This window comes from Antrostomus carolinensis, unplaced genomic scaffold, assembly GCF_000700745.2.
Source record: "Antrostomus carolinensis isolate BGI_N321 unplaced genomic scaffold, ASM70074v2 scaffold16802, whole genome shotgun sequence".
Taxonomy (NCBI): Eukaryota; Metazoa; Chordata; class Aves; order Caprimulgiformes; family Caprimulgidae; genus Antrostomus; species Antrostomus carolinensis.
In genome coordinates, this window is record NW_010300356.1 from 48,625 (window position 1) to 66,281 (window position 17,657).

General features: G+C 36.4%; 1 protein-coding gene across 1 annotated transcript in view; it reads right to left on the minus strand.

Moving 5' to 3' along the window:
- The window catches only part of OCA2 (OCA2 melanosomal transmembrane protein), a gene marked incomplete at its 3' end in the record, with an annotated part of 53,167 nt that extends 37,218 nt beyond the window's left edge, over window positions 1-15,949 (minus strand). Inside the window, exons 1-3 of the mRNA XM_010163114.1 lie at window positions 15,794-15,949; window positions 14,082-14,164; window positions 13,573-13,726 (exon numbers count right to left, since the gene is read on the minus strand). Coding sequence (XP_010161416.1) covers window positions 13,573-13,726; window positions 14,082-14,164; window positions 15,794-15,949 — 393 coding nt within the window. The remainder of the gene's footprint in view (window positions 1-13,572; window positions 13,727-14,081; window positions 14,165-15,793) is intronic.
- Between the last annotated feature and the right edge of the window lie 1,708 nt (window positions 15,950-17,657).

The window sequence follows — 17,657 nt, forward strand, 5'->3', positions numbered from 1 at the left end:
TCAAGGGTAAGCTACTGGGGAATCTTCAGCTGTCCTCAGACTGGAGGCTTTCTCCTTATCTAATCACCTCCCACATTAGATAACACTTTTGCAGTTCTCAGAAAAATATCAAGGGGTTTCTGATATTTGATTGGGTTTACATTTTTTGTATTGTAATTTTTGCATATTCTGCGTAAGCATTTTTGTTGTCACCATTGTATACGTAATTGCATACATTGGGTTGACTGCATTTTCAGTTTCCAAGAGTTTGCTGTCACCTATGGGTGAAATTTTCTTTAATTTTTGCAGAAAGATGGAAAAAAAATGCTGTACATATGGAGTCATCTGTCAGTTCCTTCATCTTAGTGATTTCTCAAGAAGGATATATAACAGTATTTCCTGAAGAATGAAAAAAGACTATTCAGGTGTAAAGCTCAATTACAAAAAACTTGTCAAATGTACAACTCTTCATTCCAGCAAACTATCTAGTAGAAGTTATACAGTAATATAAAGCCTAGAAAGCACACTTATGTAAACTCTGAGACATGTAAATATTCCAAAGTTGAGATCTGGTGAAAAAAAGTGGATTACTCCTTATTTTCTTTCACATAAAGCAAACAAATAATCTATTTGTAAAGGCATTTTTTAAAATCTTATAAATGGAGAAATTAAGAGATACAGGTTATAAACTGTGACATTCTTTGTATCACAGTTCCATCTAATGCACATTTGAGAGGACTATATTAGGTAAAATTCCATTATTATTCTTTTGGAAAATAGTATGAACATGATCCAAACCCTTTCAAAGACTGGAAGGAGGTTCAAAATCATTTCAGGATTAATCTCAGAGTGCATCCATAAACAAAAGCTCAGGTACAGAATTGAAAGAGGTCAGAAACAAATTTATACAAAGATTAATCCCCAGAAAAGCTGAGAGATTTGGTGGAGTTTTGACTCTAAAGACAGTTTGAAAGATGAAGTGAGAAATAATTTGTATTCATCGGATTCCCCTTGTGCTTGAGAAAGTGCACACCTTTGTGCATTCTCTAGTAAGCAAAGATTATTACAACAAAAGAACCCCAATTCACAACAAATTTCTCATTCAAATAGGAATTACCTATAAGATCACAAATTTGGGTTGGCTGCAACAGCCTGACTGGGTAGAGTTTTCATTTTACAAGCTAGGAATGGAAGTAGAAGGAAGTGATGGGCCAAAAGTTACCTCAGTAACAAGGGTGACCAAACTCAAGTAGTAAGTCCAAGGCTACAGCCCTAAGCACTGGTCAATCCAGCCACTGTAAGTAGATTTCTGGTGTCAGAGATAACTGGTTACAGCCTCATGAAAAAACTCAGAGATTTATTTCCATTTCCACTGTCTTGCACATAAATACCCTCTCACACGCTCCCATCCTCTCTGGTCCTTCTCGTCCTGTCAAAGCTACATACCAAAGTGACCTTTTATTTTCTTCTCACTCATTTTTTCTATCCCACAATTGGATTCTGACATTTCAATGATTCAGTCAGCTTTAGCACACTTATAAAATGCACTTATTATAAAAGCTCCTTGCCTCATTTCCTGCAAAGTTTTCTTAAAAAAAAAAACAAAAAAAAAAACAAAACAAAAAAAAAAAAAACCCCAAGCAACAGCCATTGAGACAAAAAAGGCAGAACACATGAGGAAGATACAAAGGTTTTAGTCTATCAGTTTGCATACTAGGGCTTCCCACCTTCCAACCCAACTACAAATCTTATAACCTCTTCAACAGAAAAGGCATCTTCACCATCAACATCATCTTTATTTTTGTCTGAAGAATGCCTAGCAGTGCTGACTTAATGAAACAGCAAAGGATGGTGCTTGTCTTTTACAAAGGGTCAGTTATCTCAATACAAACTGCTACTGAAAAAAATGCAGTCCTGGTTTCACTCTTAACAATGCTCAGCTCAGTCATAGAGCTCACTGACCCAGGCTATCGCTAGACTGGTAGCTGAAAAGATTTTTAAAAAGGGAGTGGATATTTGCAGAATTCTAGACAAGTAATGAAAACACCCAAAGCTGCAACAATGGAGGTTATTAAAAATAACAACAATGTAAGTGTGGTGATAGCAACATCACAGAGCCATGCTATAGGATCAGCTCAGAATGGGCAAAGATTAGGAAAAACGTCTACAGAGATTTTGGTTCGTAATTATCAGTAGAAAGTTTGTCTCATGATTGCCTGCTGTTGATAAACACAATGTGGTGAATGTTGGTTCTGTATGATAATTTCCATACTCTTAATTCAGAAGTTGATTTTAAGGTAAGAAATTAAAGTAACCCAAATAATTTACGCCACAAGTCTTTGTGCTTGATATTAATTTAAAATATAAATTTCTAGAGCTATAATACAAACTGGATTTAGACAAACTAGACTTTCTCCAGACTTAAATTTCTTTATCTATCTAAAAGTGCTTTGGAATGTTTGCACAGAGTTCATCAAATCTCTTGGTAGACTGCAACAGCATCATTATAAAAACTATTCAAAATTCCAAACACTTTATTTTGTACAGTGCTCCCAGAGGTACAAGGATATTTAGAAGCCAGTTGAATGGTGACCTGTACGCTATTTCAGAGTATATGTTTTCTGTCTAAAATCCAGGGCATGCATATTTCCAAAATATGCTTCTGAAGATACTTGATACATCTTATCAAACATTTTATTTCCACAAGTCCTTCTTTATAAGTGATAAATGGCAGTTGAAATATGACTGTCAGTGACTTTAATGTAAGGCTTCAAATGCAGCCTCAGTTCATTTCTTATCCATTTTTTCTCCAGTGAAGCCTGTTGCATTAAACTACTTTTTTTACTGAGAAATTAATTTTAATTTGATAGAGTGGCAGGACTGCTGCATTTCAATAGGAGGCAGTTATTTCCAAGCCTACATCCACAAGTGGATTTCATGAATATTCCACATACCTCCAAGAGTAGCTGAAACCTCCCCTATAAAATCAACAGCCAAAACCCTCTTAGACTTTATAGTCTCTAGTTCAGCTCTTTATTCTCAGGCAGCAAGGAGGGAAAGGAGGGGAGTAGATTTTGCTCTAGGATAGCTTTTTTTCTGCATTTATGTTTTATATCTATTCCTTTTTATGTTTTAATAAGTGTTTATTGGGTTAAAAGAAGAGGAAGAGGTATTCCTTTAGCAGAGGAAGAGGTATATTTCAAAGACAAAGAGTTTGTTTTTCCTAAAGATAATCAAGACAGTATTAGCCTGACTGCCTCTGGAAATGTGTTCCTCAGTCAGATCCCTTGATGGGGATTATCTTATCATATGCTGTCATATACTTTATAAACTTTAGTGGTCTGTGTTGCCCTGGACTATTCAGGCTGTTTTAGCAGGATACAGACAAAACTTCAGACTCTCATGTTGCACATAACTGATCCACTTATAGTTTGGAAAATTAATGCCAAAGCCTGAAGCTGGCATCAGAATCTGAAATGAAAACTGAAATTTGCAGAAAAACAATTGTAACTTAGCTAACTAATTAAGGTAATTTTTCCTAACTCTGTCAAGCCATATAATTAAAAATTTGAGTTTATGTTAGCAAACAACAAGGGTCAAAAAAAGCCTTGCAATACTTTGAACTCTGCCCTGCAGTAAATCTACTTCAAAGCTGAATGGCATCAAATTCTCAGTTCATGAGTATTTTATTTACTTTATTATAAATACAGGATATAATCCAGTACAGATTAGAAGAGAGCAGCAGAAAAGGAAGGTCAATGGAACCAGCCATATTTACTTGAGTTTCTTCATGCTTGCCTAAATTAAAGAGACTGTCTAACCAGTACCAGTTAGTAAAGCCATAGCCACATACCATCCCTTCAGCTGGTGATAGCAGCTAACACTTTACCTCCTCACCCTCCTCCCATCAGTTTGTTCCCTACATGAGCTCTGCAGAAGCAGTTCTGCAGCTTCTTCACCTGTGGGGCACTCTTCCCAGCACACGCGAACCCCTTACAGGGGACGTGTCTCAACAGCTAGTGCTAAATGAACGATAATGGAAAATTAATTGCCTTAGAATTACTTAGTTAAGTAGTAGCAAGTAAATTCTGTAGGGATTTTAAGGAAGCAAAAAGGAGTTGCTTGACATAGTTTAGAAAGTATGATTTAAACTTATGCAGTATTCAGGATGGACTAAAGCAGCTCTTGAGGCAAGCATGTAGGGTTACAGCTGCTGGAAGATGATGTGCATGAAGGATCTCAAAGTGACTACCACCATGACAAAAATAAGTGACTGCAAGAACAGATATTTATATCTTCATCTGTAGATTAGGACACTATTTGTATGTATTCTATACAGGCAGGCATGCTAATTATAAAATAAGATTTTATAATAAGTTAATTTTTTAGAAAATCTTATTATTAATCTCATTTTTGTAAGTCAAAATATGTCAAAGCTGCATTACTATACATAAGTCCTCCTTGTTTGGAAAAAAAAAAAAAAAAACCCAAAAAAAAAAAAAAAAAACCAAACCAAAACAACCCTGGACCAACAGCTTACTCATTTTTACAATAATTCAGTGGTGAGTTAGTATAATGGTACTACCATATGCACAAAATATGTGCCCAAGATCAGTGACAAACACAGACTGGAAAGGTCTGTGGACTTGGAAACATTAACTGCGTGTTTTCATATTAACGTACATTCTTATCAGTCGCACAATATAAATGCTGATCTCTGTAACTCTGTGAAAATTACATTCAATATACATTCAATAAACTCTTTACAAATTCCCAACCCTAAAAGATGGGGTTTTTTTTAAATAGAAATATTAGATTCTATAGCAAACTCTGTAACTCCTGAAGAATACCTACACTACCCCAAGGTAAGAAAGCACCGATCTATGACGTTCTGCTATAATATCCAATTTCACTCAGATAGTGTGCCAAATTACTTGCTCTGATTCAACATCAGTGGAGAAAGTCATGGTATAAACAACACTGCCTTTAGGCAAAAGGCACAGAAGGCAGCAATTTGCCACTTCCTGGTGCAAAGTTTCAAAATATAAGATGGCGCTACACAAGACGATTATGTAAAATAGAAGGTGATTAAAAGTAATACTATACGGTATCCAAGACAAAATAATGCCTGTGTTAGTTCACTTTTACTCCTATGGTGTGTTGGCTGAACCAGCTAGGAAATACAAAGTAGAGATATCTTGGGAGATTAAGTAAATACATTAAGTTTCACCAGCTGACATCAATTCTTTCTGTATGTAAAAAAAGCAATACACAGAAGGAGGGAAGGGAAGGGAAGAGAGAGAGACTGACCTAAGAAGAGCAAATTAGTTTCTATGAATAAATTATCTGATTAATTCATTCTCCTCTTCTATATAGAAAAATCTATAAGTCAATACTAAAATCTACCAAGATATTTGTTACTCCATAGCTCTACCAAAGGATTGGAGTGAACAATTTGCAAAAGTCACGATGTTTTCACTGTGTGTGAGCTTTCTTCCTCAGCAACATCACTGTTTGCTGTTTGTGGAGAAAACTGGATGAGCTAAAGATTCATGCTGATATGGACATTGAATAACTTGTTCAAAGTAGCCCTCAAATGATGCAAAGATAAACATATCCTTACTGTATGAGATGAACAAGAATATTGAAACCTTTATGACTTCATGCCTTGGAAATGTGGGGGGAAAGCAAAGTTGGAGAAAATAGCATAGAGCCACGAAGGAAGGAGGGAAACATCATTTGTACAGATGTTGGCCAGAGGATCCAAAACAGGCTTTATTCCTATATGATGAGGGTTGAAATGACTACTTAACTTCTAAGTTTAATCTGGTTTTGAAACAAGCTCCCACCTCAGAATATTGCTAATGAGAACAAGGGATAAAAATGTACAGCATCATACCAAGTAAATATTTCTATCAGATTCATACAAAAAAAGAGAAGTTTGGCATATCTATATCATTACAGTCATAGGTGGATGTTTTCCAGCCTCTACTTATTGGGATGGCTCTGATGTAAGAAAATTATTTTTATACACCTCCAGGAAACACCAGAAGGGAAATACCCAGTAACATCTGACAGTCTGAAAGTTCCTGAGAGACAAATTTTAGAAGTTAATGTTTTTATTTGCTAGGAATTTAGGGATTTTGTATTAATGTGAAATTGGATAGAGGCATACGGAGATGAACGATTTGATGTTCTGTAAATCAAGGCCTTGAGTCAGGTTAGATTAATAGAAATTGGAGCCTTGTGGAAAGGCAGGACAGTGATCATTTTTATGTGCCAAAGTAACCCGCTCCTATAATATTTTGTCTACATAAAACACTTGCTATATGACTGAAGTAGAGAGATCTGGTCACAAGCCAGTAAAGGACTAATGTTGCTACCTAGAAGATGATAAAACAGACTGCTACTGTGGGCTGACATGACCAAAGCTGTTGTATCTTGACAGGTTGGCCTGGCAACAAGCTTTGAGTCTTGTCATATCCTTCTGCAAGACCCTTTTGCAAGGCTCAATACAGTCCTCCAGCATCTATCTCAGCAGCCTTTGCTGCCTCCATCCACACCACATGCCTTAATGTTATTCCCAAAGCACACTCTCATGTCCTAAAGGCATTATTCATGGGGACTGCAAGATCCTGATTATATCTGCACTTTCAGAACATTTCTGAAACTGAAGAAGATGCCACCATCTGTATTTCCCTATTTATCTCAGCATCATCCATACTAATAAGCCTGTGAATTCCTAGTAAAAAAAAAAAAAAATTACATAAAACAAATCACAAAACTGAGGGGAAAACCTATTTTAATTTCTCCGTGTGAATCTTTGTCAGCCTTCTTTTGATATTAGGGTAATACGACCATACAGAATTACACAGCCATACACTATGAAAAGCAGTATAGCAAACTGCAGCACTTGCATTACCTTTACTGGGAGCTTTCTTCTCTAGCCAGCAGTTCCTCTGGACAGTTTTTCATCCCTGACATCTCCTCTCTTTCTCACTCCAGTTTTCTTCTCTGGATGTTTTTTCCTCTTTAGATCATGCCATTGCATCTCCCTCCAAACCTGCCCTCTCATGCTTGTTCATTCACCTTTGCCCTTGCTCCTGCTGAGGGAAGACATCATTTGAGGTCCCAAAAGAACCTGAGTGGTTCTCATCCCTGTTTGTGTGCATTAGAAGTGTATGTATGTTCTAATTTCTTGTTAAAATTTCAAGACTTCTTGGCTCTCTACCCCTTGGTTGCCACAGGCAGGGTAGAAGCTGAACAGCAGCATTCAATTAAGCTAATTTAATGTTCTATTGACTGTCTCAAACAGAAAGTAAAAAAAAACTAACCTGCAACCTACATAGTATGCAAGGCGGGGCAACACTTTTGTGCTTGTTGGTCTTTCATAAATTGAACAAAATAAAGTTCAAAATTAGTTTTAAAAGGCAATAGAAAATAGAAAAGGACATTTGAAAATTAGTTTTTACACTTAGTGTTGAAAACATGACTCATATTATTACAAAAAATAACATTCTGTGAAACGTGGAGTCTGGGTCACACCATCTTTTAAAGTAGATAATTCTATCAAGTCCTGTCCTGGTTCCACTAGGATAATTTTCTTCTCAGTAGCTACAATAGGGGGGTTTTTTTGTTTGTTTCAGTATGGGATTTATTATGAGAAGAATGTTGATAAGGTACTAATGTTTTAGGTGCTGCTGGACATCCAAGGTCATTGTGTTTTGTTAGTTTGCAAGTGAATTAGGACTGGGGCAGGGGGAAGTGTAGTAATTATCAAAACCCCAAATTGGCATTTGGATATCCCAATGAGATATTCCATATCATATCACATCATGTTCAGTATATTAAACAGTGTTGACCAGAAAGCAAGGATATTCTCTCAGGTATTGATCAGACTCACTCTTCCGGGATTGCCATTTCAGTTTTGGGACTGTCTCTGCTCCAGGATCACTATCTGGGGACAGGCTGGGCATCAGTCAGTGGGCAGTGAGCAATAGTACTGTGCATCACTTTTTTGCATATTCTTATTGTTATTATTATTATTATTATTTCATTTCAATTTCACTATAAAACACTGTAGATCATCAAGACAATATCAAGGCAGCCAGTAGTCTCTCAAGGACCGGTAGTCTCTCAAGGAAGGAAAAGTATGCAGGAGTATATCCTTGCCCTGCTGGAAGCTGACCAGCACACCCAAGGGCACTGGCTTTCCCGTTCTGCCCTGATCTGGGGCTCATTTCTCCCTCCCACCTCCAGACAGGAGGGCAAAAATAAATTTTGCCCCATGAGGTATGTCTAGGACTCTTCACCAAAGATGATAGATGGTTTGTTCTGATAATCTGCCCCTAAATTTCTGCAACTCCTACAGTAGTGTTTTAATTCCTCTTCACAATTTTTCCATCCTTGCATGACTGGAAATAATATCAGCAGTAATATATTCTTTCCCACAAAGGCTGGGTAGAGCAGCAGCTACAATTTTCTTTTTTACACAATAATTTCCAATAAAGGCTATGGATTTTCTTCTGTCCCTTTGCTAACAATCTTCTGATAGGATATATGTGGAGGTGGGAACACACTAATCCACACTCTTCTCTGTCTGTATTTAAAGACAGATCAATATGAGAATGGATGGGGAGTGAGAAACCATGCTGAGTAAGCTGCTCACTGGTTTCTGTGACTTTCCTCATCGTAAAAATTCTCCCTTAAGATTAGCCTATTGCCATAACTTAGTCTTATGTTTCATACACCAGTGAATTTTTCTTCTGTTTTCCTATTCCTTTTCTGAAGCATCATTTTCCATGTGTAAATAGCCTCATATCTGGAAATAAGGAAAAACTGGACTATGTGAACAGTAATAACAAACATCTTATTTTATTTGTAAAAATACTTCCTGTGAGGAAACGTTGGTTTAAACAGCCTACGCTAGAAAAATCAGCAGACTGAACTACATAAAAGTTTTGCTGTCTGCAGTTAATTTCTGCTGGTTAGATGCTATTAAAAATCACTCTGCTTTGAGTTAAAGAAATTAAGCTTAAGCTATGTTTATTCATAGTTTAAGCTAGTTAATAATAGAAATGTAATATGGAGATAAACTGACACTCTCCATTTCCATTAAAGTAATAAAAATTGTGGTTATAAGCCCATGCTTCATGCTAGTAAGAAGCTAGTCCCTTTAACCCGAGATCTTTTACTTTCAAGTATTTGTGTTTTAAGGAAAATTACAGATATGCAAATGTTATTCAATATGTCACATCATTAAAAAGCCATTTGAAAGATCCTGGCAAGATCTGTCTTAGGGCTACCTACAGGACATGATATGAAACTAAATGATGACTCCTACGAATAAAAGAGTCCTGTGGAGGGTCTCATAGAATTTCTGATACTTGCTGATATCACTTTTCTACCATTTGATATGCTATTGGTATATCTTTTATTATTATTATTATTATTTACTAAAATGAATGTTATTCAGCTTTCTCTCCTGACTAAATAAAATGTTTCATAAAATAGCTTTTAAAAGGCCATTACCTTTACACTTGTTTCTGCTGGCTTATTTAAGTATCATAAACAGCTAACACTCCATTTTAACCCACAATACAAAACAAAAATATTAAGGAAAATGTTGGACAAGTGCACACAATAATTAATTCAAATTAATGAGCTCTGTCCTCAAATAGTAAATGTGTAACATTCCTCCTTACATATTTCTAATTAATGCAGTTCCAACCTAGCTGCAAATATGCAGTTAATAATTAATAATAAGAGCTTTATCAACTCAAGAAACTTTTCTAAATACCAATAAAACCTGATGATATTAACAGATATTTTAAGATACAGGTAAGCAGACAGATTTGTTTTCAGAATAACCTGCTTATTATCCCAGTCTCTGTGTACACAAATACAGGCAAAAGGGGAGAAATAAAAGATATCCTACTGTATTGCAAAGAGAAAACAATGAGATTTTATCGACATTACTTTTCCTTGACTATGCTGTACCACCAGAAACCATTACTGAATCTAAGTGAATGGGGTGTAAATAGTCACTTTAGTTATACACACAGAAAAAAGGCTTTGCTGGAAAAAGAAAGGAAATCAAAGAAGGCAAAAGACAAAATGCACTCTTAGCTGAAAGAACAAAGAGGTTTGGAGTTAAGCAACTTCAGCATAGAACTCTGGACACTTGCATTTTACACCAGATGTCCCTGTAGACCAACGTGAAAAAATACTTATAGCCCATCTTATTTATGTTCCTCAGTAATCCTAACGGGTCAGACAATAGAGCTGAGATCAACAAAGGTAAACCTGGCACTTTTTTTTTTAAACATATTTTTGTTTTAAATTCCTGTGCAATGTAGGCTTCCAAGAACAAAATTAATTACTTAATTGTTTTCAACAAGTCTATAAAATAGTATAGATTAGATTAACTCAAAAATGCCACAAGAAACATAATTTTTTTCTCCTTTCTCCTCTGGGAGGAGGGGAGGGAACAGAAGACTGAAATGCAAAGAGGGAACTGATCAATATTTGAAGAAAACCAATTTCAAGAGAATTAATGTCTTGTTACTGAAGGAAAGGATGATTATATGGGGGGGTGGGAGGAGGCGAAGAAACAACCTTATAGATTTCAAACAGAAAATGTAACTAAGTGATGTCCATCAAAGAGAGTTAAAAGCAACTATACCAAAATTTCAAGGGACAAAGTAGTATTGTGAAATAAGAAAATATTCATAGTTGTGATAAACATAAAAAAGCAATAATCAGAAATTTAAGTGGAAGAAGAAGCATCTTCTTTTACCAGAATTTGTAACACACAATCAGTTTCAAAAGAAACAACACTTAAAATAAGTGCCTGAAGAAACGCCGCTCAACAGTTTAACATATTTTCTGACATCCTGAGACAGTAAGATTTCTCCACCAACAAGAACTGGTTCTTGACATATATTGGCCTCCTAGAAATTTGATGCCAACGTAGAGGCAAACAGCTGCCCCAAAGTAGAATTTACCCTGGATCTTTATAGTGGTGCAAGTTTTTAAAAGGTCAGAGTTTACAGTAAATGCACTTCATTTTCCAACTTGAACCTCTTCATCAGCTTTTTCCACCATTTGTATCTGCAGGAGGCAGAAGCTTTTGCAGCCAGCCCTCCTGCACAAACCCTGGTGACTAAGACAGCAAAGGACAAGTGGAGAAGAGGAAGGAAGGATTAAAAGATGAGGACAGTGGAGCTGAGGAGGTTGTGGGCACAAGATCTACAGTCCACGTCTGGGGAAAAGGGATGTGCAGGAGGAGCAAGAGGCACACCTTCAGATAGCTCTTATGAGTTGTAACAGATGAAGTGCTTCCTCTTTCTTCATTGTTATAAGAAAATATATCTCTAAAACTTGTTTGGGTGTCCACGCTATCTGAAGTTGAACATGTGTTGCCAATGATAATGAATAAAACACAGGAAACTAGTAAAGACTGATAAAAAAATGGGGAGCAGCAACACTGAAAATGAAAATCCAAGAGGGAGCGCTCCTGCAGCAACACTGATTGATTTCTCTTAACAGTGATAACTGCTAATGGAATAGAGAGTGCAATGTGTTGAGAAAGCAGGATTGCAGGTACTAAAGTTATAAAGACTGAACATAAGATAAGCCACTATTTTATATTCTGTAGTAAGATAGGGTCTGGCGGCCGGAAGATATCGGGCTGTACGGAAAGGTAAGACACCCCCCTCTCTCTCCTAGTAGCCAATAGCATTTAGCCTGTGATGTAAGCAGGTGGAAGTGACGTAGTGAACCCACACCATATAGTACTGTGTCGCACAGCATTAAACGCCATTTGCAGCATCCTCATATTGGTGTCAGTGCTCATTGGCCCAGAGACGGGGTGAGTGTTTGTCTCTGTGCCTCCTCGAACCAACGGGACATTGCGGGATAACAACTGCAACAATGTTCTAACAATATTAACATCCAGCTCTTGCAAGGGATCCATGAGGGAACCAAAAAACAGCCAAGTTTTGTTTCTATGATAGTTATTTCCAGCTTATATATTTATAGTTTAATATTTAGTGTGGTTGCAGCATTTGTCATTCCTACAGCTGTTATGGAGAAAACAGCTAATATGATGATGCAATAGGTGACTTTCCACATTTTAAAATTCAATAAAGCTTACTTATAAATATCTATTTCTACCTTTGAATTTGCAGAAATAACATTTCTGCCAACAACAGAAATTTTTCCTAGATTTTTCACAGAAATACTACGCTAGTGGGTGGTTTTAAAGCTTTTTCTTAGAAACAACAGGAAAATGTATGCTTTCCTTGGCTTTGCTTTTCAGTTTCAAGTCTTTATTTCTTTTGACACATTAATTGTTCCAAAGCAGCTTTCTAAGATGCAAACATTAAACCACGCTTTACATACATTAAAAACCCGATGTTTTTGCAGTTGTTAAAAGGGTTGCACAGCTGGGGTTTTTTTGAAAATAAAAGCTGCATTTAAAAGAATTAAGATTATTTTGGTGTTGTACTGCATGCCTACATATATTTTTAGTAAAATCTACTCAAATCTCCCTCCACACTTAATATTATATCTCTTTGCTCATTTATAAAGTACATAGAGGCATTTTTAGCTTCATAAATAAATCACCATTGCTGCATGACATAATCTAAATGTCTAAAGTATCCGTCATTTTGTGTGTGCCCATTATTGATATTTTATTAGAACGTGTTGATCTTACCATTTCAGCAGGTAACAGGATTAAAAGCTTAAAATACGCAAGGGGTGAGGAATACAAATGAGCATGCTGGACATATTTACTAAGGAGCACCTTGTAGACTTGATTTGATTCATTTCTGTGTTTCATACTAGTGTAAATCAGGTGTCATTCAATTTGGAGAATTCAAACAGTGTGGGTGCTCACATGAATTAAAAAAACAAACAAAAAAATGCCCCCCCCTTCCCCCATATCTGTAGTTTATTTCAAGATAATCAGACAGTGTTTCAGTTAAAAAAAAAGTCAGCTGGAGCCCTGTGCTCTTTCTGACATGTTTTTCATCCTTAATGCTGATGCAATGCATTTTTGTTGGGTTTGGAACCTCAAGGCTTTGGAATGACGTTGCAATATATGTTTAAAGTTCCCTGTTCCTTGACTTCCTCATGTTAACTCAGGCTCTGTTTTCTCTTAAATAAATACAGTAAAAGGATTTCTAAATGTCATTCATTAAAAAATGTGCTTTTTAATGAGAGTTTTTTAATGTCACTCATTAAAAAGCATGCTAAAAACAGATTTTTCCTCACCTTTTACAACTCAGACTTATTTTCACTCTCACGGGCAAACTATAATCCTGTTAAAACATTAAAATACTAATAGGTCCTAATAGAAAAAATACACAAGATCACTGTAACATTAATATAACTTGCCAAAATCAGTTAAAATTCGGAACAATTTCCTTGCACATATCTCACTCATTCCATTAGCCGCACTGATGGTACAGCAACGATTCATATACACATTTTTAAAGTTTATTAAAGCCCAAGAATGAAACCCTTCCTTGTGCACCATTTACAATGTAAGGGAAAAATAAAATCAAAATACAAAACACTACTTACCTCCAGTATGATCAGCACATAGACACCTACTAAGATGATGGATGCAATTGTTACTTGTGCCTCTATATTTGCATGAAGGTATTGATGCGTCATGGAGAGAGGAACGCTTCCAGGTTCCCGTAGGAAAGCTTGAATGTTTATGAAAATGGTGCCTCTGATGAAAGAAAGAGAAGTTCTGCTTATTTTTGGAATGAAATATCATTAGTTTTATTTTTGCATTAATTTAAATATTGAGTACCTATAAATACATGTATATACAGTATATCTTTACAGTTGCAAGCAACTTTTCAAACATTTTCAGTCTATCCTTCTAAATAGCATTGTTTGGAAAGTAACTCAAATACAACCCAGGCTTGCGAAACCACTTAAAAAAACAAGAAGAAGTCATCCTTTCCTGACCTTCTGAAACAGGAAGTGATAGATTATTTTTAAAACATTATCTATTCCTTCACAGTCAAGTGTATGGAAACTACTACTTCAACAGATCATTTCTCAGTCTCTTAGCTGACCTGCTTAGTATCTGGAAAGTTCTAGTTGTGATGATTTGCTGATTTCTTCTTGAGCTTAAGGGTAGAGACCAGTTGTATACCACCTGCAAGAGAGTCACATTTGGCAATATTAATAAAAGCCAGTGAAAATCATGCATCTCTGATCTAGGGTTTTATTCTTCTCTCTTCTGTCCATTTAGAAGAATTTTTTTGTGGACAAGGCATAACACACACCAGCCTAAATTAATTCCTCCTGATTAGGTATGTTAGCAGTGCTCAGGTTGGAGTAAACTCACCCTTATCACCTCACTCAACCAATGAATTGAGAGACACCTTCAGGAGGTGCTCCACAGCAGGAAGGCCAGTCACACTTTGCATTGACTATAAGGAGCATCTAGGGCACCTAGACTTAGAGACAACGATATGGTTCACTCCCAAAGACTACCTGGGAGGAAAACTAACACACATGAGGTATAGACAATGAAAGGCCCAGGAGCAACATCATACCTCCAGACATTATGAAGAAGACATGGTAGAATTTCAGCAAACAAATTTCCTGTTTGCTGATCTTCTAGGAAAAAAAAAAAAAAAGGAAACAAAAAATCTTCTGAAAATAAATACTCTCTGAAACTTTGTCCATTACTACACACTGATATTCAGGCAAGTCTAGCCAAATATACTCTTTAAATGTAGATACAGATATTCTCTCTTTTTTAAAGAAAAGGAAGTTAAAAAAACCTATCAAATTTGGTTAATTGTAGGCTAAATCCTGAGCTTGTCCTGACCCTGTACACTACAAAGTGAAGACAAATACCCAGCTTAATCAGTCAACTTGGAACATATGACAGAGAGAGACGTGCGAGGATCATGGACGCAGGGAAGGTTATTTTGGCTACCTGCTTCTTTGATCAAGTCAGGCCCACCGCTGGTGTGCCAGCAGGAGGTGTGCTGGCTTCCCCACAGCAGCCTAAAGGTCCCTTGGTGACCACTGCCACCAGCACAAGTTACAGCAGTCTCCTCATCATGGGGCTGGGTGGTTTAAGAAAGTAATTACCATCACAGTATTGCTCGCAATGCTGAGGTAGCAGGACTGCTCTTTTGTAGACTGTGAGATTGGGTAGAAGTGGGAATACTATTGGCATTATTCAGCTGTGCTATCATTGGTAGAGGCAGACCAACCTGTCACATATACAGAATGAGAGGCAGTTGTTTGTATGTCAATGCTATTTATGAAATGATGAGGCTTATTTTTATTTTTCAGTGATTATACCAGGTTCTCTGGGAGAGAGCAGCAGGAACTTGTTAAAAACAACATCAACAATGAGAAAGTCTTAAGAGAAGTAAAGTGAATAAACGTGACACATTAGAGAAAATAATTTGCAACAAAATGTGAAAAAAGTATTTCTGTGAGTGCAAAAAGACACTTCACACTTGTTTCTTCCTTCTAAGACAACTTTTGAAATGTTGCCAATTTTAAACACAAGAACTTCCATGCTAAGTGTCAGTCAAGGGGCATAAGTTTTACAAAACTTTAATATAGAAAGCTAAAGGAATTCTTATAAAGACAAAATAAAATGTAACTTTACTCTTACAAGAGTAAGTTTTCTAATGCTGACATTGACACACCTCACAACAGGGAAAAGCACAACCACTGAAATCACACAATGGTGATGGAAACAAAAGTGATAAAACACACCTCAGAAAAAACTAAAGACAATTTAAAAGACCATCACCTGCTGCTGGCGTCTCCTCCTTGATCCAGCGTCTTCAGTCTGGCTGATTTGTACTACAATGTATTCCTCTGTTTGAGGATCAACTACATCTGCTACAAATGGTCCTCCTATGTCTAACTTTAGCAGAGCAGAATCGTGAAAATCTGTCAGATTCATAGCTATTAATCAAGTTGTTAAGGCATAAGTTTCCAGTAAAAATGAATATAGGATGTACAAATTCTAGGAAAAAAAAATATATTATCCAACTTATATTGAAAAACATATTCTTCAACTAAAACGCTTAAGAAACTATGAAAAGAACAAAATAGATGTTTCCTAACAAAAGAGGAATTATGGGTTCAGAATTAATACATCCGTCCTTTCCTAGTGACTTTTGAGATCACTAACACTTTCAGCTGACACTGTAGATGTACCAAAGCTCCAAAATAGCACATGGAGGCAGAAAGCAAAGAAGTAGGGATCTTTAAGTGCTTGTACCACATGAAAGGCTGCATCATTAGCTCAGCAATTTAAACATCACAGAATATCTACTGGGGAAAACTAGATCAGAATTAACATCCTATTCATGCCAGAGACTTTGCTTTTAGGTCAAAATTTTACTCATTAGTTTTCAAACATCTGAAAGACTTATTTTCAAGCTCGTTTTGGCTGGAGTATTCATGGTCTCTCTCCTCCAGTTCCCTTGCCTACTTTTCCCTTTCTTCTTCTTTTGGATATCTAGCATGGTCTGTGGTCAAACTATATTCCTAGTCTAATATAATTAAGAAGTCAGCCAACCATGATCCACAAATCCATTGGAAGCCTGGCTGTATTAGTCCAAATACTTCTAGGACTCTTTAACCTCAGTCTTGTGAGAAGTCCATTTCTGGCATGGTTGAGAAAGAAGTGTGTCCATGGGGAAGAGGGAAAGCCCAAGTTTTTAAACCCTTCACAGTTCTTTTGTTACTATAACAGAAAGATATTTCAATTGTTTTCCTGCTATCTATGACTAGACAGAAAGCTAAGGCACCATCACACACACAAAAAAAAAATCCTAAGGGAAAAGAGACACCATTTTTACATATACATGTTTTGTTGAAATAATACAATTTAATTACATTTCAGTATTGTAATGGTCTTACCTGACATTTAATTGAGTATACTACAAAGAGTAAACCTGTTGTAGGGGAAAAAAAAAAAAAAAAAAGTACAAGATTATATACCTACCAGAAAGAGTTTCACAGAAAGATGTTTCATTGCCCACAGTACTCAAAGATTTTAACAAGAGAAGAAAAAACACAGTATAGTTAGAGGGAATCCACTGCAGTGCTGTGCCCTGCTTCCCAGTGAGTCCCAGTAAGACCATCCATGGCAGACCAGGCTCTAAGGAAGAAAGATTTGTAGTATTATGCAGCGGTCATTCATCTTAAAAAGAGTTGATGTGCCTGTCCGCATTCCCAGCAGAAGAACTGAATCTAGAAAACAGACATCTCAGAAAATATCCTACCAGATCTAGTGGCAGATGAGCAGTCAATACATTGCAAAGTAATATAAATGTCACTCTGCATATCATGGCAAGCAGAGCAATCACCATCAGTGTCACTCACATGTTGTTCGTTAAGAATGAACTTCCCAAGCATCTATTGGCTTAAAGGAATCACACAGGAAATTATAAAGAAAAAACTCAGATGCAAAAAGTCAGGAGACTCATTCTAGTCAGGAGAACTTAGACACGCAGCCCTTAGCAAGGGTAGATATAAATTATAACAGTTCTTTTCTGCTTCTGAAGGTTTTAAATGTGATTTGGCATCACAGATTTTCTGTGTCCTAATTAATACGTAATAATAATCTCAACTGAAACTATAGCTATACCTTTATCTAGAGA